This window comes from Carassius gibelio, chromosome B24 (genome assembly GCF_023724105.1).
Source record: "Carassius gibelio isolate Cgi1373 ecotype wild population from Czech Republic chromosome B24, carGib1.2-hapl.c, whole genome shotgun sequence".
Taxonomy (NCBI): Eukaryota; Metazoa; Chordata; class Actinopteri; order Cypriniformes; family Cyprinidae; genus Carassius; species Carassius gibelio.
In genome coordinates this window covers 8,999,249-9,025,018 of record NC_068419.1, presented here as the reverse complement: position 1 = coordinate 9,025,018, position 25,770 = coordinate 8,999,249, and the positions used below count along the sequence as shown (strand labels likewise).

Sequence of the window (25,770 nt, the reverse complement as noted above, 5' to 3'; positions counted from 1 at the left end):
CTAGAACAATGCACACTTTGCATTTGTGTGTGTGTGTGTGTTTAGAGGTGCCCCAGTGCAGCATGTTGTACAGAGCCATCCCATGAAGCCCCTCCCTTGGGTCTGTGTGCACATTGCCTGCCATTGTGTGCAGTAGACAGCAGATGGTAGGCTATCGCAGCAGTGACAGACCCAGTCATCTGGCAGGCACCCTCAGTTCAGGCGGGAAACCCAGGCGTGGTGCTCCACTGCCAAAGGTGCCTATTAATATAGGTCAGTCTTTCCACTGGTTATGACTGGCTGACTGCTGAGAGTTTGGACACTGAGCTGGCCAGGCACATAGCTATACAGTAGAAGCTGGAGCTATAAAAAGCTCATTTAGATGGGTGATTTTTGAGTTTCAAGAGCAAAAGGGGCCCTGGCTGACACCAGTCTCAAACAGAGGCCTAGTGTGCCGGGCTTCATATACAATGTTTGTATGAATGTTTCTGCTGCACACACAGTTTAGCCTAGAATGGAAGCCTGTTTCTGTCACAAAATAAAAAGATAAAAAAAGGTTATTGTGACTTTTTATTTTACAATTCTGACTTTATTTATCTTGGAATTATGCACAAAAGTAACTCTCTATATCACAGCATGCATTTTCCTTGTGGTTTGGTACATTCAATTTATATGAGTGTACAAAATCACATTATGTACACAAAATGCAAAATTAAGAATTGCAAGATATAAACGAACAAGATATAAACAATACTGAGAATTCAGAATTACAAAATTATGAGATATTACCACGCAATTGTAAGAAATAAAGTCAGCAGTTTTAAAAGTTCTGAAGTGCAGTAGCATATCAATATGACATCAACAGTCACTGCATCAGTGGATTAGGGTTAATAAGGTTCCATAAGAGCCCTGCATAAGGGTCCAGGAGAAAGCTGAAGTCATTGTGACCAGTAAGCCAAGCATAGCAGATGGCCAAGGCATCTTATTAAGCTAAAAAGTGAGAGAAGTCAGTTACTGGGGCTGATCTGATTCAAAGGAAACAGTAGAGCAAAAAGTTAATCTTATAATATATGGCGTGCATGATGAGTACTTCATTTCAAACTAAAGTACAGGGATTGGATTTGGCGGCTGTTCTAGAAAAGCAGCCAGACTGGTCTATCGGAAGATAATTATTGTTACATTAAAATGTTAGTGGTTGACGAGTTTGACATGTTTATTGATCAGACTTTTTCTGTGCCACTACACAGCAACAAGGGAAGAAAAATTTGTTTTGTTTTTTTAGCTCTTAAATTTTACTTACACCAATAAATATATATATTTTTTGTCAATATATAAATGCACAATGTAACCAATGCGTACTATAAAAATTAAGATTATTGGAGTGTGTTTTACAAGAAATATGGCCTAAAGTTTTGATGACTTCGATTTAAAACCTAAATTTATATTATCTTCCTGGTTTTCAGGAAAAAGAAAGAATCATAGTGTTATTAAAATGTTATTAATATTAACAAATTAAAAATAATACTAAGTATTTATTTTACTGGAAGTTGTACAATATTATTTATCATGACTAGGACATATCAAGTGCAATTATAACACTGTTTATGCCTGAATTTAAAGACCAAATCCTTAATAAACATTAATGCAGTATTATTTAAATATTTAGATTTGTTTTTACCATTTAGTATTTTGGTTACAATCTGACAGTATTATTAATATAATTAAAATATTATTGAGCAATAAACGGACTATTTTGAGGTGCGCATTTATTGATATTAAGTATTTTTTCATCTAGTGTTACAATTACCCCAACTACTTTCAGCTTGTAATATTATGACTACTTAATTAATTAAATACTAAATATTAAGATCAGTTCTATCCAAATGCAAAAAAAATATAACGCTGTTACCTTTGGTACATAAATACATGCTCCTTATATGAAAATAAGACATGTAGTCTTTGAATTCTGAAGGAAAATGTGTGCCTCCAGTCTCCCCCAATATAGTATCACAGGGTTGATAATTAGTTAAGAATACAAATACCCAATCTAAAACAGCTACTTTACTACTTCTCCTATGCCCTCTGTAAAGGAAGAGTCATTCATTCAGCATCAAAAGCCCCATTGGTGGCCCCATGGCAGTGGCTATTCCTTTAGTGCTTGGACAAGATCCTCTGGAGCAAGTTGGGAGAGCTGTGTGCCTGGGCCTCACGCGTGAGCGCCAGGAAAGCACCCTCCTCCATTTCGTCCCTCCCAGGGGACTTGTAGCCGGCCTCTGCTGGGGAACACAAAGAGGAAACAACAAGCACAAAGGCCCTGTTTATTCCCGATGACCCAGATTCCAGCTCATTGATGAGGGGAGACAAGTGACAGGCTGTTCAGCACTGGTTCGGGACCATCACCAATCAAAGGACCACAGCGAGGTTTAATCTGCAACACCTTGACTGCTCAAAACAGGATCTCCACAACCCCTTCGAACCCAGAGAGTCACCACACAGGAATGCACGCTGGTGAAAAGTGTGAAATTGCACTGGCAGTGTTGTTTTATTGGCTGAGAAATGGCATGAAAAGACTTTATATCAAATGAGGAACTGTATATAAAAATGTTTCCATGCTCGGTTTATATACTACCATTTAAGAGTTTGGAATAATTAAGATGTTTAAATGTTTTTGAAAAAAGTCTCTTATAAAGCTGCATTTATTTGATTAAAAATATAGTAAAAACATAAACTTACAGTAAAACATTCTTACATTTAAAATAATTGTTTTCTATTGTAATGTATTTTCTTTTTTTTATATAATTTAATACTTTTTAAGATTTATATATATATATATATATATATATATATATATATATATATATTACTGTAAGGTAAAGCAGGCTAAGCCATTACTCCAGTCTTCATTGTCACATGATCCTTTAGAAATAATAATTAACAATAATTGATAATTGTGCACCAATACAGCAATAATTTTTATATGACACTGAGATATGGCTGCAGAAAATACAGCTTTGCCATCAGAATGCCTTTCATAGAAAAATAAATAAAAATAGAAAACAGGTTTTTAAATGGTAATAATATTTCATTCTATTTTTAAACTGCATTTTCATCAAATAAATGCAGCCTTGGTATGAATAAGACACTTTTTTTCAACAAAACAAACAAACAAATAAAAATCTTTATTCCAGACTTTTGACTGGCAGTATATAAAATTCAATACAAGCCATCAGGGAGGGTTCATTGTGTAAGAATTGATCAGGCCTGGTGTTCTATCTGTGTGCATTGTTAGTTAATGTGCAGTGAGCCACCTGTTTAGGGAGTGTGATGCTGGGAGGGGGAGCAGCTGCCCGTGTATGTCGGTGGGGGTCGACGGGCGTAAAGATCTGTTATTTGCAGACTCATTATGTATGATGACAAATTCACCCCATGCCCTCCCCCAGGATCACTATAGTCCCGGCCTGGTTTGAACTTAAGCTGTTGTAAACCTCAGCCATGAACTCATCCTTCTAGAAACATAAACAAAAGCTAAATCACAAAAATAATCAGATTATTTTTGTGTTGTCCTAAAATGCTCCACTTTGTATAAAAAATGTGCTCCAGAAGGAATATAGTGTATGAAATGTTGCTTTTGTGGCACTATCTGAGCTTATATACAACCCTGGACAACAAAAACAGTCACATCAATAGCCAACAATATATTGTGTATATCAAAATTATTGATTTTTCAAAAAATGTATAGTATAATAAGTAAAGATCATGTTCCATGAAGATATTTTGAAGATATATCCTACTGTGAATATATCAAAACTGATTTTTGATTAGTAGCCTAATATGCATTGCAAAGAATTCATTTGAACAACTTTAAAGGCAGAAACTTATTTATTCATCTGAAAGTTTCATCTGAGAGAATGAATAAATACGTTTTCCAAAAAAGATATTTAAAAAAATGTAAATAAAAAAATGACCCTAATGACCGGTTTTGTGCTCCAGGGTCACATATGTTCGTCATGACTCAACTCGCGCGCGCGTACCACCATACCAATGACGTCACCGTCACTGAGTCTCTGCTCGTCGCTGTGTTAACACCATCTGGTGGACAGATTATTAATTACATAAGTGATAGCTCAGAAATAAATTTTCAATTAAGATTACTTTGTAATAAAAAAAGATCTAACCGTCCATATAAATATATGACTAAATAAATGAGCTGTTGCATTCAGCATGTTTGTGAGATACACTGTGTTTTGAGTGGAGTACTAAACAGATCGTTTCAAATAAATAAAATCAACTGGTGGTTTTGAGCCTTTTACAACATTTGTATGCTAATCTCACATGGTGTATCAGTAAACACCTCGCATTCTTAGCACAGCATTGCTAATTGTTTTTGACATAAAGTGTGCCCTATATTTCTGTCCATTGGCGTGGGGTATTTGTAATGTGATTGTTTGATTAATGATAGCAGTCAACAGATGGGCACTTCCCCTCCCAACCCCCCCCCCCCCCCCCCCAGCTGATCTGAGATAGTGTCTGTGGTCAAACACCATCCATCAATTCATGAAATGGTTATTAATTTGTTTAGAAAGAGCCACCAACTCTGCAGACGCATCAATATTCTGCACATATGGTGTCTTGTTCCTCACTCAGTGGATGGGTGAGAGTATTTAAGGTCATTTCATTCACATTAAATTACTCCATATAGTGACACACTTACTATCAAGAATAACTAATCCAAACAAATGTTTAGGGGTAGTTTCAAATAATATGGCTAAACCATGCAGAGAACATTGTTGTAGTACATTTATTATTACTTTATGAATTTTAACTTTTTCAGTTAATGAAAAACTAGATAAATTAAACATATTTAGACGTATTACATAAATGTACCTCTAGATGGCAGCATTGTTCAATACCAACAGCCTGAAACTAATTCCATTCTGCATAATGTAAAATTGTCTAGAAATGAACAAATGCAATAAATAGGAGCTTAATTGTTTTGCACGTTTTATATGAACATTAAGTACATCTATATTTTTTTGCTATATAATACAATTAAAAAAGCTAATTATTTATACATAAAGGAAGCTAATGTTTGATAGTAGTATACATGTATACATTTTTGCTTTTCTTTTCGAGTGAAATATGACATATAATCTATCTGAACCAAGAACAGACGACATACCAGAGATGATTTGAATTTATTGTGAAATCACTTATGTGAATAACAGTTGTCAATATTAAATCAAAGATTTGTGTAAAAAACAGATCCCAATTATTTTCAGTCCAGCATTACATCCATGCTATTTATAAACACTGTAAAAGTCTGAACACCAGAGTGCAACCACATATTGTACAGAATCAATCCAGCACTAAGTTATGGCTCTATGAGACACATGACAGGTCAACATCATGTATACAATATATATAGGATTTTACAATATATATAAGCAGCACACTGCTGAAGATTCTATCTCTTTCCTTGCTTCATTTGAGGTTTCCGTCCTTTGCCTTTAGGACCCTGACCCTTTCCCTTTCCACCAGCCTTTCCTTTTCCTTTACCAGACATCTTTCCCCGTTGTCCCTTCTTTCCAAAGTCTTTCTTATTCTTTTGCCTCGCTTCCATATCCTCTTCCCTCATTTGCTTATTCACAGCTTTGGTGATGTCAAGTCGTGGCTTCTTGCTGTCCATCACTTTCAGTAAATCCAGCTGTTTCTGTTTCTCACTACTAAAGTCACCAATAAGAGGCTGGAACTTTCTCCTTTTCCCAGTATTTTTAGGCTTCTTCTCCTTGGGTAGGTTATCCTGGAATTTCCCAACAGAGGCCGTGGAGATCTTGGCGATATTGACCGCCTGTGCCAGCTCTGCTTTGGACTGCTTAGGGGTGGGTGCGAGTCCCATGCCTGGCACCTTGATCTTCTGAGCTCGGGCGATGTTCTTGAGTCTGTTGTACTCATTCCTGGCCACACGCTCTTTCTTGGCTTTATTCTTTTTAGCAAACTGGTCCTCATTGGGATCTGCTTTCTCTGGGACCTCGATCAACCATTCCTTGGTGTCATCTTTGGCACGTTTGTATCCCCATCGCCTCTTCCATTCCTTATGGACTTCATCCCAGACCAAGTTGGTCTTCTTTTTCTTCTGAATGCCTTTCAGTTTGGCAAACTGTTCCCATTTTGTAGGAGGCTTTGGTTTTGGAGCAGGCTTTTCTCTGGGTAATAGAGTGGTTGGCTCTGGTAGCTTTGCGACGATGACTTCTTCAACTCTTTCTGTTGGAAGTTTCCATATCTCGTTGATGAGGAGTTGAGTGTTATCTCTCGCCAGTGAGCGGAGAAAGTCTTCCCGTTTGCCGTCTTTAAATTCCCGAGTATCTATCCGGTTCTTATCAAACGCAAGCAAATTACCCGGGTCAAATTCAAGGTCTAGCTCTTTGTTTACTGTAATACCTTTTAGCTTTTCAGCCTCGTCTCTTTCGGCTTTAGCGAGCACGTCTTCAACGCTGCACGAAGCCATTTTGGTTCTAAAGACACAACGTGGTTTCCCAACATGTGCTGCCAAAAGCGGAAGTACTTCATTTCAAAATAAAAGACCTGACAACCTACTAATAAAATAAAATAAAAAAAGAAAATATTTAATCAAATAAAAGTATAATATGTTTTTAAGCTTAAAGTTGTAGAAAAACAATAATTTCTAATATAATAGTGTCTATGTATTATTATGATAAGATAAAGTAGTCTAGAAAACTTCGGAGGTAGGAACTAGTACCGATATGGTTGCAGGACGTCCTATCGGCTCTGTGGCGCAATGGATAGCGCATTGGACTTCTAGGTTGATGAACGAGGTCATTCAAAGGTTGTGGGTTCGAGTCCCACCAGAGTCGAAGTTTTTGTTTTTAGAAACGATAAAAGTGGCCATAAGCCATAAGTTACCTTGAGTGTTCAGGGATACGATTCAACCAAACACGGTTCAGTGATTCACTCCGAGAATATGTGAATCTTATAGATGAACTGAACATATGTGTTTTAAAGCTATGGGGCGTTATTTTCGATACTTACGATCAAATATTAAATTTATGTTAATATTTATCACTGCTATGTGAATATGTTAGGGTGATTATTTAACGTTTTCTTTGAAGAACAATAACATACATAGAGGTAGTAGGTCGACAAAAATGGTTTTATTTATGTAAGATCAACAAAAAACATATTGTAAATATTTAATTTCTGAATAGAGACGTTTAAATAGAAAATAGTTTCATGTTATTTAGTGTTATAATTTATTATTTCGTATAATTTGGTTCATATTTAGTTCATTTTCACACTTGGTTTACTGTCGTGTATTAAACTGATTGTGTTTTGTACTTGTGTTTGTTATGTTTGTCAGGTGCTTTAGAGGCCACTCTGTCAAAAAGAAAAAAAAGATATATATATATCTCAAATAAAAATATGTTCCATTGTTTTTTGGCAACTGCATGCAATTGCTTAATTATTTTTCCCATTATACAGATGAAGTGATTTGTAACTTTAAATAAAAAAAAAAAAACTAAGTCTCAAACCTTCGTAAATTAATATGTGGTCTAAAAACAAAGTGAATCATGTTTGTCTAAACAACTCGGATCTTTGAACAGGTTCAGATTGGACGGCTGCTGCTGATGTCGTCATATCCGCTGCTCGAGTTTCCCCGGGAAGACACTTTGGCGCGGAATCTCTTGTTTTGGCTCGACGCTTCTCAAGACGACTGTACTTTTACCTCGCATCAGGCACTCGTTTATATTAATGGCTCCTGTCTCAACTCCTGATAAAGACATGGACGGTGGAGATTGTGGTGAGCGTGTTCACAGTGCTCAGTATTTATTAGCTTTTAGAATAAAAATGCAATTCATTCAGACAGGCAGCTTAATGGATGCCTGCTCAGACGGCGCGAACTAATATATTGAACTAATATAACGTTACCTGCACCAATCGCTAAAATATGCTTTTATGTAAAGTGTAATATGCTTTTGTTGAGTAATTATGATGCTTCAGTCTTTGAATGTAAATTGAACGCGAAGTGTCAACAGTGACGTTGACCGAATGATTCACTTTGTAACGTTAAGCGTCACGCTTCCATTAACTGACACAAAAGTTCTTATTAAATGATCGGGTTATAACTGTTTCCTGTATGTAATAGATCTTTATACATTCACATTAACATATTTAATAAATATATTTGATAAATATGTGTATCTCGGACCTTAGTAATTTTTATAATAATAATAACCATAAACCGTTTCTTATTTGAAATCTGCACAAATAGTTTTATTTTTAGAAATATATTTCTATATATGTCAGTAAAAACATTATCAGACATAATTTTAATTGTTTTATTTTATGTATCTTAAAGAAATTAATACAATACTTAGTGTTTATAATATTAATAATAATGTATCTCTATCTCGCTCTCTCTCTCTCTCTCTCTCTCTCTCTCTCTATATATATATATATATTACAATACATAAAACAATGTTTATATATATATATATATATATATATATAATCTTCCATCCATTTTAATTTCATATGTCACTCCTGACCTGTCATTTTACAGTTTTCTATATAATATGTTTTAACTAAATGCAGTTTGGTTTTACTGGAGCACATTTCTTTGTCCTATAGACACGTCCGACACATGTGGCATTGCCACTTCACGTTCCAGGCGGGAGAAGAAAGAGAAAGTGGGACGCAAGTCGGCTTTAGAGCAACTTAAACGAGCCAAGAAGGGAGAGAAGGTTAAATATGAGGTGAGTTGCATGCCTGCTTTTGGTGTTTTCTTGATGTACACGTCTTCCGTGTTGTTCCAGTGTTTTGTCATTGTGTTCTGATCAGGTGGAGGAGTTCACCAGCGTCTATGAGGAGGTGGATGAAGAGCAGTACTCGAAAATGGTGCGGGAGAGGCAGGATGATGATTGGATCATTGATGATGGTCAGTCACATTTTCATACTTCTACTGACCTCAGTGCTTAAATGGTCACCAGCTGAATGTCTGCTCTCTTTAATAGATGGGACAGGGTATGTGGAGGATGGCAGAGAAATCTTTGATGAAGATTTGGATGATGATGCATTGGAGAAGGATTCTAAGAGTAAGTCCTTTTTATTTTCTTGTTTTTGCAATATTGAGCATTTTTGCCTGAATTGTATTTACCAGTTATTTTTGCCCTCTATTTAACTGTAAACAGGTAAACAAGGTGGAAAGGGAGGGGATTCGAAAAAGAATGTGAAAAAAGTGTCTGTCAGTAAACCCAACAGCATTAAAAGCATGTTCATGAATAGCAGTGTGAAGAAACCTGCTGAGGTATGAGTCACTTTGACACTTTGTTCACCGTTTGGTATTTTTGCATAATGTAGGCCTTTATGTAAATGTTTAATTCTAACATTAATTAAATGAACCTGTTCTTAAATATGAAGGAATGTTCTGTCTTTATTTGGCATCTGTAATAAAGGTCAGAGAAGTGTAATAAAATTGTATTTATGTTTGCATTATAGAAACATGTGGATTTGTCTCAAGATGATCTGCTGGGAGATATTCTGCAGGATCTGCACTCTGAGGTGAATGTTTATGACCTTTTGTATCAAATCAGGCATCTTGTAGGTTCTTTCTGTCTATAGTGTTTGTACTACAGTATATCAGTTATTGCAAGTATATGACCAAATGACCATTTTACTGTTTCCCAGAAACCAGTTTTGCTCACTCCACCACCAGTCATTACTTTGAAGAAGAAGAAAACACTGGGATCGCCGATGAATCCTTTTTCAGTCAAGCCACAGGTGCCAAAGGTAGTCATTATAAATTGCGATAATGTTTCACAATAGTACTATTTTTACTTTTATTTTATTTTTTTTATTTTTAACATGTTAACTGTCACTCACGTTTTTGAAGATAGACTTGAATGTGCATGATACAAACCTAAATTTTAATAATCCTTGACTGAAAACATTTTGTAACATGATTTTGATGTGCCATTTACATGGTAATGCAATGTCTGTTTTTAAAATGGGTTTTAAAGGATGAATTTTGAGATTTTATGTTTTTAAGTGATATATAACTTCTGATGATTTCTAAAATGTGATAGAGAAAAAGGCAACGAGGAAGTCTTTTTTTTTTAAACAAAGGTCAAAGCTCCTTTTGTAATGTAGATTTCTGAGGGTGCACTCTTGTCATAAATTGATCTATTACTTTTCCTAAATAATTTTTAACAAAAACTATTGGTATAATATATATTTGGGAGTCTTAGACCTTTCCAACGATACATAGTTTGTCAAGATTAGATTAAATTTGATTGTAATATAGTATAGTCAACGTAGGCGTCCCGTATACAGGACGGGGTGACATTTAACAGGTTAAATCAAATAAATCCAACCTTAGTTAGAATCAGAGACTTTTTTTTATCTTTTGAGAAGATGCATTAGACATGTTTACATGGTTTTGGATTAGTATATGAAAAAAACTATTAATTCTCTATTAAAACTTTTGTATATCTCTCAGGAGTCACCTGGAGTTCAAATGTCGAAGCCCAGACCAGTGGTGACACGGGTTCCTCCAGCTGACCCTTCACCCAGGTCTTCTGCTCACATTCAACCTAGTAAACCAGCTGCTACACAGATAAAGAAGCCCCAGGCAGAGGAGCCTGAAGGTACAGTATATCTGCCCGTCTTCCTTCCCACCGACTTTGGGTGCAATTCAAAAAATATATTGTTTGTAATTGTAATTTTATATTTGTATTTAGAAGAGGCAATTGAGTTTGATGAGATGGACTTTGATGAGCCCATGGAGGCAGAGAACATTGAGGAGGAGCCTGTGAAAGTGAAGGCGGAGCTTGAGACCACCTCCAATGTTAACGTGGAGCCCAAGACGGAGCCACAGGATGAGATGTTAATGTATGTCCGCAACACACAGGCTTTGTATTAAGAATTGTCTATATATGAATTGATGTGACAGTCCTCCTACAAAGAAGGCCGTTTTCTGCCATAACCATCTTGTCTGTGCTCCTCAGATCTGGACTGGGTGGTGGCATGGGCTGGGAGAAGATTGAGGAGGGGGAACCTATCGAGGCTCCTGTGGAAGTGCAGGTGGACTCCAGCCAACTCCCGCTAGTGGAGGGACCTGATGGAGACATGGTCTTCCGCTTCTACTGGTTAGATGCTTTTGAAGACCAGTACAACCAACCTGGTGAGCATCTCCCCCTCCATGGTTTTGCATAATAAATGTGCATACAAATCCATTCTAATAGTTTTAGCTTCATTTTGTGACCCATGATTGAAGGTCATATAGTCACATGCGTTGACTTCAAATGCCCAATTTACTACATTTTTCCTTCTTATTCCTACATAATTGCAATGCTTAAAAGTGGCATTTTACAGTTTAATTGTGTCTTCCTCTCCAGGGGTGGTGTACCTGTTTGGAAAAGTCTGGATTGAGTCAGCTGAAGCACATGTCAGCTGTTGTGTTGCTGTAAAAAACATTGAGAGGACGATGTATCTCCTTCCCAGAGAACATGTAAAACCACCTTTGAGTTGACGTGCAAATACAAAACATGCACCTTTAATTCACCTTTTTTAAATTGTGTTTGTGTAATTTTAGAAAGTGAATCTGGCAACTGGCGAGCAGACAGACAGTCCAGTAGGAATGATGGATGTGTATCAGGAGTTCAACGGTCTGTCTGAGAAGTTCAAAATCATGAAGTTTAAGTCCAAGGTAACTGCTAATACCTATCATTTCTGTTTAAGTTACCTTTGGTGCTACAAATACAAAGTTATAAACTCTGCTTCCCTTTTTCCAACAGCCTGTGACAAAGAGCTACGCCTTTGAAATCCCAGATATCCCCTCACAGAGCGAGTACCTTGAAGTCAAATACTCTGTGAGTAAACATCTCTCACTTGTAAACTCAAAACAAACTTCCTGGAATCTTGGCATCCGAGACATTTTTTGTGATGTGTATATTGTGTTTCTGTAGGCTGAACTTCCTCCTTTGCCATCTGAGCTGAAGGGTTCTACATTTTCCCATGTGTTTGGAGCCAACACCTCTAGTTTAGAACACTTCCTCCTCAACAGAAAGATCCGGGGGCCTTGCTGGCTTGATGTGAAGACCCCTCGTGAGTCTATATTTAAAAATACACAAACATACCATTGCTCTGTATTTCCAGTAAAACTTGATAACTGTCCACATACTTTAATCATTAACTGTGTCCACTCTCACTGCCCTCTAGAGTTGAGCAATCAGCCTATTAGCTGGTCTAAAGTGGAGGCTGTTGCACAGAAGGTTGACCTGATCTCAGTAGTTAAAGACCTGTCTCCGCCTCCACTGGTCGTCATGTCTATAAGCCTTAAGACTGTGCAGAACCCAAAGACTCACCAGAATGAGGTAAAATCTGGGTCTGATACCTCTGACCTGTCTGCAGGCCTCTGATGACTGATTATAGAATCATTCCCCATTAACTCATAGATCAGCTGCAGTATGGCTTTAAATGAGTTCACTATCACTTCCTCTGCTTGTGTTTTGCCTTGAGCAGATTGTTTCCCTCTCTGCCCTCATTCATCATCAATTTCCTCTGGACAAAGCTCCCCCACGGCCCCCTTTCCAGACCCATTTCTGTGGTGAGTTCCATCACTCTGCATTTGAATATGCTCGTGAGAGTAATACCCTCAACAAAAAGGCCAAAACGGTCTTGTTTTAAGCCTTACAACACATTCAGGTCATTTGAGTCAGAAGAGATTATTTCATTTATCTGTGAGCTATGAGTTTTTCCCACTAAGACTCATTTGAGACTGAATTGTCTTGCTAAATATGAGTATCCATGCACAAACCTAAAGAGACAGCGAATGTATGTGATAGACAAAATAAACTACATTTGAAAAGGATTACAAAAGACCAAATTAATGGAAGTTTGAAAAAGTGGACATTATACTGCTGCTACCTATTGTTTTTTTACATTAAGTATAGAAAGTTTGTACAATTCATTAAAGAGAAGTTGTTCATCAGATATGACTTAAATAAAATCCAATGTCAAAACTGACTGACCCAGAATGCAAAAATATTTAGTTTACCGTGCATTATAAGGGTTACATTTAAACCGAGTCATTTTAATAATGTCACAGCTTATTTTTAGCTTGTGTAACTAATTATTTTCTGTTGTAGTGGTGAGCAAGCCCAACGACTGTATCTTTCCATATGACTTTAAAGATGCGGTTAGAAAAAAGGTATTTTGTTCTTATCTAATAGATGAAGCTTGCTTTGTTTTGGAATTATGAATTATGAGGTGCATTTAATAAACCCCTGCTGTTTTTGACTGTTCTTTTGACTCAGAACGGTATAGTAGATATTGCTGGTACAGAGCGTACACTTCTGGGCTTCTTCTTGGCCAAGATGCACAAGATTGATCCAGATGTGATCGTTGTGAGTTCAAATGCATGCATTCACCTAGTGTGTTGCTGGTGCATTTAATTTATTTTTTCTAATTCGATCACGTCTTCCTTTTGGTGCTGTAGGGGCATGACATCTTTGGATTTGACCTTGAAGTTCTCCTGCAGAGAATCAATGTGTGCAAAGTGCCTCACTGGTCAAAGATCGGCCGTCTAAGAAGAGCCAACATGCCAAAACTGGGGGTGCGATGAATTCTTTGAGGACTGGAAGTCATATAAGATTATGATCTTTATCATGTTTTAATCTTTTTTTTCTTCTTATCTCAGGGTCGCAGTGGCTTTGCTGAGAAGAGTGCCACTTGTGGACGCCTGGTTTGTGATGTTGAGATCTCTGCCAAAGAACTGATCCGCTGTAAGAGTTATCACCTGACTGAGCTGGCTGCACAGATCCTAAAGACAGAGAGGGTGGTGGTGCCACCAGAAAACATCAGGAACTTCTACAGGTTAGTTGCCACCTGTTTGGTTGAACTTGAGTCCTTGCTTCAGATCCTCATCCAGAATGTTTCCAGCAGTATTTACATATTTCTATGTTGTGCATTGTTTTTCCTCTCCTTTTTCCATAGTGATTCCCCGCACTTACTCTACCTTTTGGAGCTTACCTGGATGGATGCCAAGCTAATTCTGCAAATCATGTGTGAGCTGAATGTGTTGCCACTGGCATTGCAGATCACTAACATTGCTGGTAACGTCATGGTAAGATTTCTCGACAAACTACACATATGCAAACCACATCCTAGCTTGGCTTTTGTATTAAAATTAGTATAAAACACGTAAATGATAAAACACATAATTAATTTATTATTGATGCATACATGTCATGCTTTTCTCTTTTAATGCTTATTCTCTCACAGTCTCGTACTCTGATGGGAGGGCGTGCTGAGAGGAATGAGTACCTACTGCTCCATGCTTTCCATGAGAAGAACTTCATTGTTCCAGACAAACAATTCTTCAAGAAGCCACAGCAAGATATGGTATCAGATTCCTCCCTCCATTATTGCAGCTATCACACCATTTAACCTTAATTAACCCCTTACTAGTAACCCCCCTTTTTGGCATGGAGACCGAAATTACATACCCAAAATAAAAAGGTTTCTGCTCATGATTCTTTCTGACTAGATACATAATCAACCTTTGTTCACAAAGCTGACACTTTAAAGTTTACTGTTCAGGAATCAGAATCACTCAGACTGTTATGATAATAGAGATATATAAGCTCAAACATAAAAACAAAAATAAAAATATTAAAAACATATGTTTTAAATGTATTTAAAAAAATGTTGATGTAGGAAATGAGTTTGAAAACACAGTGTAGCTAAGGCCACAAGTCTTCCAAGACTTCATAAAAAATTTCATAATCGAATCTGTAAAACTGTGAATTTTATGAAATATTTTCTAAGGCCATGTCATGTGTGTTTTTAGAGAAGGCTAATCAGATTGATTTATGGCCCTTGTCATCTCTGTAAGATCTCACATGTAAACATGTGTATGTTTCACTGTTGAAAACTGCCCGAATCATGATTGTATTGTTCTCACCAAACGGTTCTTTCACACCTCCGCCAAGTATGACACATTATCCGCATTATTCTTTTATCATTATTCTTTTGTTTTTATTCCACCTTTATTAGCCTTGATTGTGGTTTTTCAGGCTTTACAAAGCAACAAAGCAGCGATCTCACTTCAGTCTCTCTTTGCATTTAGCCCTTATTTATCAAAAGTCTTACTATAAAAATACAACAAAACATTTTCTTACGACCTTACGTGAATTATTGAGACAAAAATGCATTATGAAGAAGAAAAGCACCTGCTATTAGTAGCATTGGTGCTAACGTTAGCATCAAGCTACATCTGACAATTTATGAAATTATTAGTACACTTTTACTCAAAACTCACTTTAAACCCCGATCGAGTGTTTATAATAACTTCCTTTAGCGATCAGGGGTGGAATTTGGTCGTTTACTGTTGTAAAAATATGTTATTTGTAGCCTTTTTCATCGCTGCACAAGTTAGCATTTCCGATGTACATTTTCGATTTTTTTTAATAAAAACGCCCCAGATCTCAAGAAATTCTCATACCAAGCTTTACTATCGTAATCGCGGGTTTATTATTCGGATATTTTGTGTGTACAGAGGTGTTTCAGTGTTGTTTTGGCCAGATAACTACCAGGAAGTGTGCAGGAAGCATGTGACACGATGGGGCGGTGTCCAGATATGAAACTCTAAGATTGACGTTTGAAAGACCCAATCAGAGTCTGAGTCACACACCGCACGAGCTGTGACTACTGCACGCACACAGAGATCGCTGGGAGAGGCTGTTTATCATCTGATCGTGTAAATCCGTGGAAAATGAATAGAAATGACGATTCTGTCTGAAGAAATATGAAGTAAACATCAGTAAATATATCCATATATCTCCGCAGATATGCATCTTTGGTCTGTAAATCCTTATTGACGCTGTTCAGTGAGTCTATGTGAACACAAATAAACCGCTCTTGACGTGACTGAATATGAGTGAGTTGTGAATTTCTATTCAAAATGTGGCATAATACGGATTTATTATTTTGCACTCCTGACATAAATCACTAAATATCTGTCACTGCAACAATGTTTTATCAAAATATTGGTCAAATATCGAAGCTTGAGTCTTTAAACTTTCCATTGATGCACAGTTTGTCCAGATGAAGTAAGACAGTGATGTTTAATGTGCTGTGAAAGTGAAACAATAATAAACTGGGGCCGTCAGCGATGTTTGCACGCAAAGGGGTTAATACTACTCCTGAACTTTTTATTATTTTATTTCTGCTCTCAGGGTGAGGATGAGGATGTAGACTCAGGGAAGGGCAAGTCCAATAAAACAAGGAAGAAGGCAGCTTATGCTGGAGGTCTGGTGCTGGACCCAAAAGTTGGTGAGTGACAATGTCCTTGTGCATACCACTTGTTGCATTTTATGTTTTTGCCTCCCAGTTGTTTGCATTTTATGTTTGTGCCTCCCAGTTGATCTATTGTATCTTCTTCCATCAGGTTTCTATGATAAGTTCATTCTCCTGTTGGACTTCAACAGTTTGTACCCCTCCATCATCCAGGAGTTCAACATCTGCTTTACTACCGTTGAGAGAGGGGCGACCAATGCACGCAAGAAAACGGAGGTTCGTTGTGGGTGGTTGGCTTTGCCTGCATGGATATGATTATGTATTTTGAGCATGCCTTAAACTACTTCCATGATTAAAGGAGGATGATGATGAGATTCCCGAGTTGCCAGATCAGAGTCTGGAGATGGGCATTCTTCCCAAAGAAATTCGAAAACTTGTGGAGCGTCGAAGACAGGTTAAACTGCTAATGAAGCAAGCGGACCTCAACCCCGATGTGTACTTGCAAGTAAGTACAATACCATGCAAGACTTCAAAGCCTTGCTTTATTGATAACACAGCCCTCTACATTACAAGTAAATCATTCACATATGCGACTAAATATTCACTCTGGGCAAATAAATAATGTCTACGTAGTATTAGCCACTGGCTGATCAATATGCATTCATACATGGTTACCAGGTTTTAATTCTATTTGCTGAAGTATGATGAAGTTATCATATAATGATTGACTGACTGATATGCTTTAAGATATTTAAAAGCTGAAATTTTTTTTGTGTGTGTGTATATATATATATATATATATATATATATATATATATATATATATATATATATATATATATATATATATATATATAGCTCAGTCTGGTGAGTAAAGTAAAAATGTACTCAATGGCTATTAAATTGCCAAGGTGTCTGTAGAGGGTTGTAACAAGCTGTCAGTTTGGCTAGTTTCTTTTTTTCTAGCTCTGCTAATCATATTTTTGTTTTAAAACACTGCATGCAAGCCCTGATGAATCTTTTCTCTTAGTATGATATCAGGCAGAAGGCCCTGAAGCTGACCGCTAACAGCATGTATGGATGCCTTGGCTTTTCCTTCAGTCGCTTTTACGCCAAGCCTTTGGCTGCATTGGTCACTCATAAGGGAAGAGAGGTATGTAACACAATCCTGTATTTAACATTGTTTAGATATGCTCTATTTAAATGTAATGTAACAAAGACCTTGGGTCTCGCCTTTTATAATGTCTTGTATCAATTACTTTACAAAAAAACATTGGTTTTATTATATATTTTTTCTGGGTCCATATTGCTGTCGGAGGCTGTAAATTACAAAGGCATCCATTTTTTTTTTAAAGCCAGTTTTTGTCAACATTTAGATTATATAAGCATACAGATGACTTTAAAGTTGACCCTATTTTTAAACGAAATAAACAAAAATTGAGACCGTATTGGCCCCCCCCCCCCACACACACACCAACATTTCATAGGGGTGAGGTCCTTTTTAATTTAGGTTACAGGCCACTGTGTACTACTTTGGGTTCTTTTTGTACATTTATCTCCTACGGTGCAATGTTATTTTAGTATTATTTATATATATCATTATTTATATATATATATATATATATATATATATATATATATATATATATATATATATATATATATATATATATATATATATATATATATATATATATATATATCTCTCTCTCTATCTTCAATAAGCTTTTAATTGTAAAAAATTTTTTGGGAAAAGCTGGTTTTAGCTATTTGTATAGTGCTTTTTTGTTTATTTTTTTAGGGAGCCCCGCACATGGCATGCAGGAAAAAAATAGGCTAAATCATGTGCACAATTTTCTAATTCGTTGCTTCGATTTATAAATTATGCTCACAGTTTACTAATTCTTCTCCCGATTTGCTAAATCTTGCACACGATTTATAAATCGGTAGAACGAATTATTAAATTTTGCGCTCAGTTTAGCAAATGGAGGGAATGAATTAGTAAATCGACACAAGATTTGTTTATTTTTTCTTGCATGTCATGTGCAGGGTCCCGTAATATTTACATTTCTTATTAGCTTTATTTTAATTTTATTAATTTAGTACTTCAACTCTTTACTTAAACTGAATTTTATTTCAGTTAGTTGCCTAAGCAACATTTCTAATTTGTCTAAATATACTATTTATTTTATCTTAGCCTTGTTTTAATCAAAAATGATTTGTAATAGTTTGAGTTTTAGTTAACAATAACAACACTGCTGTGGTATGACTTTTTTCCACAAGTGTTCACCTTGTTTCTCAATCGGATCATAAAACCGGATGTAAAATAATTATGCAGTGTTTAGTTAGTTTAAATGTTAAAAATAGCTTGAAATAGATTTACATGAACTATATAGCTTGTTATATTACATATCTTGCCCTTTATTAACCACAGGTGCCATCTACAGTTACTGCCACTAGAGAGCAGTCTAAATCCATCCATAAGCGTGTGTCCATGTGAGCTGCACCTCAGGCCTCTGGCTCTGATTTCACTCGCCTCCTCATGAGCCACTGTTCTCTTTTGTGCTTTAACCAATTTGACTCGATCTCTTGTTCCTTTTATGCCACCTCCTTGGCATGATTGCCGGCTACTTGCTCTTGACTTTAATGAGACCAGACTTTGAAAACCCACCAGGGTGTAACTATACAAATGGCTACATTCACGCTCCTACCCCTCTCCCTTCTTGCACAGTGCTGCTGGGAGTTGTGGGGCATTGTTTGATATGTGGGGTGGGGGAACCAATAATTACAATCTTTTTGCATTAGCCCCAGCATTCAACACAGGTTTTCACTGCCTCATTTGTTACAAGAAGAGCTGCTAAAAACCCAATAAATTCAGTGAGGGGGAAAAAAGGAATGCTTGCAAGGTTGATTTTTCAAATTCAGTTTTGCAGTATTTAAACCACTTCACTGGAGTCTGACGATATTAATAATGCAATTCTTCATTTCTACAAGCCCAGCTTGACTCAATAACCTTAATACTTTAAGTCCTATTGTGATACATATTCTCCACTGTCAACCAGCATGATGCTGAACTATACACTAAGATGTTTTGGTAGAGATCAATGGGAAATAGAAGGGGGGCGGTAGCAACAAATACTCACACGTACTTGCGTTACGTTGATCCTGACATTAGTGGGGTGACTTGAATGCTCCTGTATTCAGTTGCCATTTATATTTTGATTGAGGGCCTTCTTTATCTGTGGAGAACAGTGTTAGCGATAGGCTTTGGTGTTGCAGATGTAATTTTTTCCATAGCGATAAAGATGCTTGATTTGGCCCCTGTTCGAATGCCCTCCTGAGCTTCTCGTCTTTTCTGATTGGCCTATGGTAAGGGGATCTGGACAAGCCCCCGGTGATTCTCAGAGCCGTGATGGAGATGACGGCTGTTTGGCACCAGCGTCTGAGGGGATTCACTGCACGATGATCCTTTTCAAACTTTTAAGAGGGCAAGAAGTCATAGAGGCAATTTTCTTTTCGTGTCTTCCGTTGGTGCCAGACACTCAGAACGTGGATCGTAACCGTTGTCTAATTTGACAATTGGATTTTACGATCGTCAAACACTAAATCCTGTCAGTCAGATGCATCGGTCTCATCTTCTGATGGATGATCTGCTGTCTGCACCATCATTGTTTTGGGATAAGAATTACAGGCGCTCTGCTTTTTATAGAGTTAGCTAATACTTTCTGAGAAGCTAGCTTAGTTCTAACCTGCCACAGGGGTGTAAATTCAGCCAGCAGGTGTTGTAAAGTGGGTTGAAGTCTAGAGGTGCCGCAAGGGAGAAAGTTTTGAGCTTTATTTGCTGGTTGCTTTGAGTGAAGGAATAGGTTCAGTTTCTTAAAGCAGTGGTATCTCTTGATTTTGGGCCAGTTTACATAAGTATTATTTCATTAGAATGGCAAAAACATACATATGTATGTGTGTGTGTGTGTGTAATTTTCTAAGGTTCCCCTAGAACCTTTTTTTTTTTTTTTTTGAAACTCAACACCCACCTCAGTAGTTTGTGAAAAAGATGTTTTGCATTTATTTGCATTTTTAAATTTATTTATATACCCTGCTGAAGTTCTTAAAAGTGGACATTGTGTTTTTGCTTGTAATCTATAGACACAGTCAGGGTCAGCAAAATGATTTTATATTTCTGATTTTAAAATATGACTACAGATTCAGATTCTTCTTGAATGCAGTTTGGAATTGATTAGAACCAGCTTAAGCCGTTGTGGTTTAGATTATTTTGCTGTATGACAATTTGGGGAAATCCCCCTGCAGGCCAGTTAGTAAGAGCTGTGTGCGTTTAGCCTTTACTAGCACTTGTGAAGTGACGTTCTGTGGCCCTTGACCTTTCCAGGGAAACATTTGTTCTGGTGCGAACCCTGTACTCCCCTGGTATGAGATGCATGCCATGGAATAGGCGTTTAGGGTTTCATGTTGAGGGGTCCGTCCTGATTGATGTGCCTAAATTTTATTTTGAGCTCTTTGTGCGGCAGCCAGTGTGAAAAGCGGAGCTTCAGCTGTGGAGCTGGGGGGAGGGTGTTTGGGTCCGGGGTTAATCGAGTGATGTTTACAACTTCTGTCGCTACGGACTGCTGATGGTTCTGGAACGTTAGTTAGCCTGACCTTTCACCCTGCCTTGCCACCAAGCCCCGGACCCTTCTTTACCTAGTGTAGACAAATTCAAAAAGGTAAAAAAAAAAAATGAATCATGCTGTCATGGATGCCATGTCCTTGTGCTTCAGATCTCGAGCGGCTGTTGGTGAGACGAGGTGGGCTGTCGTGGTGAGTTAGGTGTCATCTGAGTAAACATTGTTTCCTTTCTGCTCTCTCAGACGAAACGTCCAGTTGTCCGAATCACAAAGGTCATTTTTAACCTTCCCAGAATAAGATGTGAGTGCCCTCCTCCCCCGTTGTAGGCATTGTTGCATGCACCGTTTGACCCCGTGGTCTTCTGGTTGGGGATTTGCTCCTGATATCACTGGACTTAACAAATAGTCACAGGGCCCAAAGCATATTTTTGGATTTGGGCACGAGATGCAGTCCGCTTCGCGTAGCTTCACGTTCCTCACACAAGTTCCTTCAAGAGCTTTGCACCTTTTAATTTAGGCTGGCATCTTGAGTGAGGTGTTATTCTTAACTAATGCCTTCTGCGGACTCTTTTAATGTTGTTTGATTTAACGATAAACGTTTGCTCCCTGTTTCCCCATTCAGCTTACTGAAATGTTTCAGTTTAGCTCTTATGTAATAGTCATCTTTCATTGAGATACTGGAATTACAGTTGTTAATGAATAGGTGGAAAGAATCATGTCATCCTGCATGTGTTGAGGTGTCACTCAATTTTCCAATGATGTAGTTCAGTAAACTGTAGAACATAGTGTTACGTTACAGACACCACAGCCTCCTTTGGGAATAAAACAGAACTGCTTGTTGATTCTGAAGTCAATTAGAACAAAGACAATTCATTAAAATTATCAATCATCCTTTATTGTGTGCCTATTTAGGGAAAAAAAACAACAACAGTTATTATAATTAATTTTATTTTAATTTAAAATTCTGGCCAATACAGTTGTTACTGGCCGATCATTATATAAATATTTTGGCTGATTACCCATAAATAAATTAAATAAAACACTTTAAATGTTAATAGGTGGATTTTATAGGTGAATTTATGGAACTAAACATTTGAATCTACAGTTTGAAAAATAAATATTCATTTTAAGATTTTCTAAAATTTGCATTTAACAGGTTTTAAAAAAACTAACTTAACACTTATTTGTCAGGGTTTCCCACACATTGATTTATTTGTGGCAGCCACCACAATATCAAAACTGACCGCCACAAATAGTTTTTTTTAAAGTTTTTTTTTTTTTTCTAGTTAACTATAATAACACTGCTGTCAACCGGCCCAAAATTTTCTCGCACTGGACCCCACTGATGTAAAGGTCTTGTAACTCGTGTCGAGTTTATTTGTGCTGTATGAGAAAATAGAGCGCATGAGTGTGTAAATGTACGTGTCAGCTCAAGCTCATAATTCAGAAACAAGATCTAATAAATTTTGTTGGGAAATATTGATCAGAGGTATTATGTTGGGGTTTGGGAAGGGAACGCTGTGCTCTTTTTAGTGGGATATTTTTACCTCCAGTTCTTAATGCCAGGCTGGCCGCTGAAGTGATTTCAGGCGGTCATATTAAATCAGAGAAAGGATTTGCAGCGATATTTTACCCCTTGGAGCTCAGAGCCCATGTGATCCACAAAGCCTGTGAATGTGTGTGCACCTGTGTTGCATAAATGTATCTCTATTGACTGTCATTGTACTGTTGTCTTTGTCCGTTTGCTGTTGTTACATCCTTTAGATAATGATTTGCACATTGTCAGAGAGATGACATTGTTATGCAGCCATCTACCTAAAAAATATGTTTGCATGCTATGTTCATTCACAGTTAATTTTTGCACGTCCCTCTGTGGTTTAAATCTACCCCTGTGTGTGTGTGTATTTTAGATCCTCTGGTCAGAGGATAGAGAGATGACAGCGGACGTATTTCACCCTGACAGTGCAGTGTTGCTGTTGCTATTTCAGGCAGAGGACTGTCATCCTCAAAATGCTTTTCAGCAGGACACTTTTCAAAACAATCGTCACCAGATACTTTCTTTTACAAGGTTTCTGTACCGCTCCAAGGCTTAAAATGCCTGCTATGATGTGCACCGAAGCCAACAGAAGACCAGATGCCCCTGGCGAGCAAATGGCACCACGGGGCAGGAGGAATGAACTGTTTACGAGAGCAGCCGTAGATTTCGTTTTTTCTCTATAACTATTTCGCCGCCCGCTTGAAATGGTTGGGAAGAGATAAATGAACGTGTTAATGACAGACCTGTCGATTGGGGCAAAAAGGATGAGGGCCTTATGGGTAGACAGGGCCAAACTCTCCTGTCCTGTCAGTCACTGCGATCCGAGCCAGTTGCTTCAATTCAGGGGTGGTATTTTAACACCATTAGGATGCACTGCTTGGTATCGCCTTCCATTAAGTGCTTATTGGAGTCAATTTGGATGAATATGCATTTGGATTGACTTTACTTCCATAAAGTGATGTATTTCCAAATTAAACTGTTAAATTGAATATTATAATGACACTTGAATTAATCTATCAGCGTGTAAATAGGTTATAAAAAGGTAGGTTTCTTATTTATTCTCATTTCTTAATGGCATGTTTCACTTTGCATTACTGCAAATTTAAGTAACATGCCGTTCATAAAGTAACATTAAAAAAATAAAGTGAAAAAATAAAGTGTTTACTGATGCATCAAAGAAGAACAATTAGTCAGATGTGTGTGACGGAGGCATTAGTGATCTGATGGTAGGCTCCATAATAACCCTCTGTTGACTCTTTATCATGTCACGCTCCAGATGTGTCCCCAGGCATGTGACGGAGAGGGTCCGGTCCCCTTTTCCGTCTTACTAACGGGCGGCTTTTGCTCTGACACAGCCGCTAATTCACTGAGCCTTGTAATTACAGTCCACTTTTGTCACTTCTGCCCGCAGTCAGACAGGGAGCTGAGAAAAGGCTAAATGGGGCACTGTTGGCCCGCCGGACAAAAGTACAGAATGTCAAAAACATTTACAGAAGAGTTAGAGCTGTCTGTGTGTTTAGTGTTTCCTACACTGCTATTTGGAGATAGAGACATGGCTAAAAATTTGACATTTTTACTCCTTGGTTAGCTTGCCATGTAAATTGAATGTAATGAGCTAAATGGGATGGAGACCCAAAAAAAACCCATCTTGGGTAAAGAAATAAGCCCTTTATTTTGCATATACGTTGGCATATTAAAAATAAAAATGCTATCGTTCAAAGGTGTAGGGTCAACTATTATCAGACCTGCCATCCTGTAAGCTATTGCGTTGCGGCTATGCATTTTGACCTCGAAGTATGCTGGTACGATTTGTCACTCTAAACTAGGGCTGTGCAATTTAATCAAAATCTAATCTAATCATAACCTACATTTCACAGGTATATTCTTCATCTGTAAATGTTATAAAAAAAAACATGGAAAATTTACATTTTGCTGTCTGAAGTTCATTAACTTGTGCTGTAGCGATTCTCCGCTAAACTCCACAGACTCAGTTTAGAACGAGCGCCACCGCACACATGCACGCCAAACAGACAAAGCTCAATGAAATGGGTGCGCAATAACTGTCTAATGTATACATTTTGCTGAAATATTCATAGTTGGACAATAAATGTGACCTGTACAATTTTAAACCTACAAGTTAGTGTATTTGATCGCATTAACTGTAAAGTGTAATCATAACAGCCTTTTTTACTCAGTCTGTGCTTTTTGTTTCCATTTTTAGTTTAGGAACTTTAACTTATGCTTTAAAATGTTTTTTATTTTTTTTATTGCAATGTTACAATGTAATGTGATTTTTAACCCTATTTTGCACACAATATATGCCTACATGCTTACATTTGTTTAATCCAAATGCAAAATACCGAGATAATAGGCTACTGTATACTGCAAATCAGCCAATATGAGATATACAGATAAATACATTTTTGCTCATATCGCCTATTATTTTTTAAATAATAAATGTATATTTTTATTTATTAATAATGTGTTAAACTGATCTAAAGAGACTGTAAAGACATTGTTTTAAACAACTTCATCACCAAATTAGCATTTTTATGTCCAGTTCACTACCAAAAGACTCTTGTGAGCTGGTTCTTTTATTACATCTGTTAAAGTGATTCTAATTCTAATTGGTGGAATCAGTTATTAGTTTACTGAATTAATGTGTGAATTAATGTGTCTTTTAAAATGAATCATTGACAATTACTGTATGCTTAACTCTATATGGACCACATTATGAAATTGAGTTTGTTTTACATTTGCCTAGTTAAACTGGCACATTCACAGCTTTTCTCCTTTAAAAGACTTTAAAAGATAATATCGTTTTAATATGCTATGCAATGAAGTGTCATTTATTGTTAAAATGGTTTACTCAGAAAACCTATGCTGGCAAAACATCTCTGGACTCCGGTGTCAGAGGCTCTGTGCCTTCTGTATGTTTACTCTCAGATGTGTTTGTCGGCATGTGTTTTAAGATGAGCCGTCTCCGCTCTCATTTCTGAGCCATAGTCGAATGACTTGTCTTTCAGCTCAATGGGCCCCACTCACACCAATCTTTTTCTGTTGTCATAATACACCGACATACAGTACAGTGGCTATGGAAACATACAAACATAATCTAACTTATCACTGTAGCCTCTTTTACGTTTTTTTTTTTTGTCCTGGTACCTCTATCCCTCCAATTCTCCTTTTCCCAACTCGTTTAATATCTGTCTACGTCAGCGTTAGTGGTGAAGCTAAATGAACTGTGTAATACAGTAAACAGTTGCAGTGCTAAGTAGCTGTAACTTTATGGCTCCCTCTGAAGTAAACTCGCACCTGCTC

General features: G+C 37.2%; 2 protein-coding genes and 1 non-coding gene across 3 annotated transcripts in view; 2 read left to right on the top strand and 1 right to left on the bottom strand.

Moving 5' to 3' along the window:
* Nucleotides 1-5,157: 5,157 nt before the first annotated feature.
* Nucleotides 5,158-6,530, bottom strand: rrs1 (ribosome biogenesis regulator 1 homolog). Its single transcript, XM_052596753.1, has one exon. The coding sequence runs from the start codon at nt 6,482-6,484 to the stop codon at nt 5,444-5,446; it is 1,041 nt and encodes a 346-aa protein (XP_052452713.1). The 5' UTR covers nt 6,485-6,530; the 3' UTR covers nt 5,158-5,443.
* Nucleotides 6,531-6,761: 231 nt separating this feature from the next.
* trnar-ucu (transfer RNA arginine (anticodon UCU)) lies at nt 6,762-6,851 on the top strand. The gene is given in 2 exon segments: nt 6,762-6,798; nt 6,816-6,851. It is a non-coding gene; the product is annotated as a tRNA-Arg (tRNA).
* Nucleotides 6,852-7,587: 736 nt separating this feature from the next.
* The window catches only part of pola1 (polymerase (DNA directed), alpha 1), a 52,105-nt gene continuing 33,922 nt past the window's right edge, over nt 7,588-25,770 (top strand). The window contains exons 1-26 of the mRNA XM_052596018.1: nt 7,588-7,795; nt 8,626-8,750; nt 8,836-8,932; nt 9,009-9,089; nt 9,186-9,301; nt 9,493-9,555; nt 9,682-9,783; nt 10,493-10,640; nt 10,734-10,884; nt 11,001-11,176; nt 11,391-11,503; nt 11,588-11,701; nt 11,790-11,864; nt 11,961-12,099; nt 12,214-12,368; nt 12,517-12,601; nt 13,143-13,204; nt 13,311-13,400; nt 13,493-13,609; nt 13,694-13,869; nt 13,990-14,119; nt 14,278-14,397; nt 16,233-16,329; nt 16,445-16,569; nt 16,652-16,798; nt 17,324-17,446. Of these exons, the coding sequence (XP_052451978.1) occupies nt 7,747-7,795; nt 8,626-8,750; nt 8,836-8,932; nt 9,009-9,089; nt 9,186-9,301; nt 9,493-9,555; nt 9,682-9,783; nt 10,493-10,640; nt 10,734-10,884; nt 11,001-11,176; nt 11,391-11,503; nt 11,588-11,701; nt 11,790-11,864; nt 11,961-12,099; nt 12,214-12,368; nt 12,517-12,601; nt 13,143-13,204; nt 13,311-13,400; nt 13,493-13,609; nt 13,694-13,869; nt 13,990-14,119; nt 14,278-14,397; nt 16,233-16,329; nt 16,445-16,569; nt 16,652-16,798; nt 17,324-17,446 (2,976 nt within the window). The 5' untranslated portion in view covers nt 7,588-7,746. The remainder of the gene's footprint in view (nt 7,796-8,625; nt 8,751-8,835; nt 8,933-9,008; nt 9,090-9,185; nt 9,302-9,492; nt 9,556-9,681; nt 9,784-10,492; nt 10,641-10,733; nt 10,885-11,000; nt 11,177-11,390; nt 11,504-11,587; nt 11,702-11,789; nt 11,865-11,960; nt 12,100-12,213; nt 12,369-12,516; nt 12,602-13,142; nt 13,205-13,310; nt 13,401-13,492; nt 13,610-13,693; nt 13,870-13,989; nt 14,120-14,277; nt 14,398-16,232; nt 16,330-16,444; nt 16,570-16,651; nt 16,799-17,323; nt 17,447-25,770) is intronic.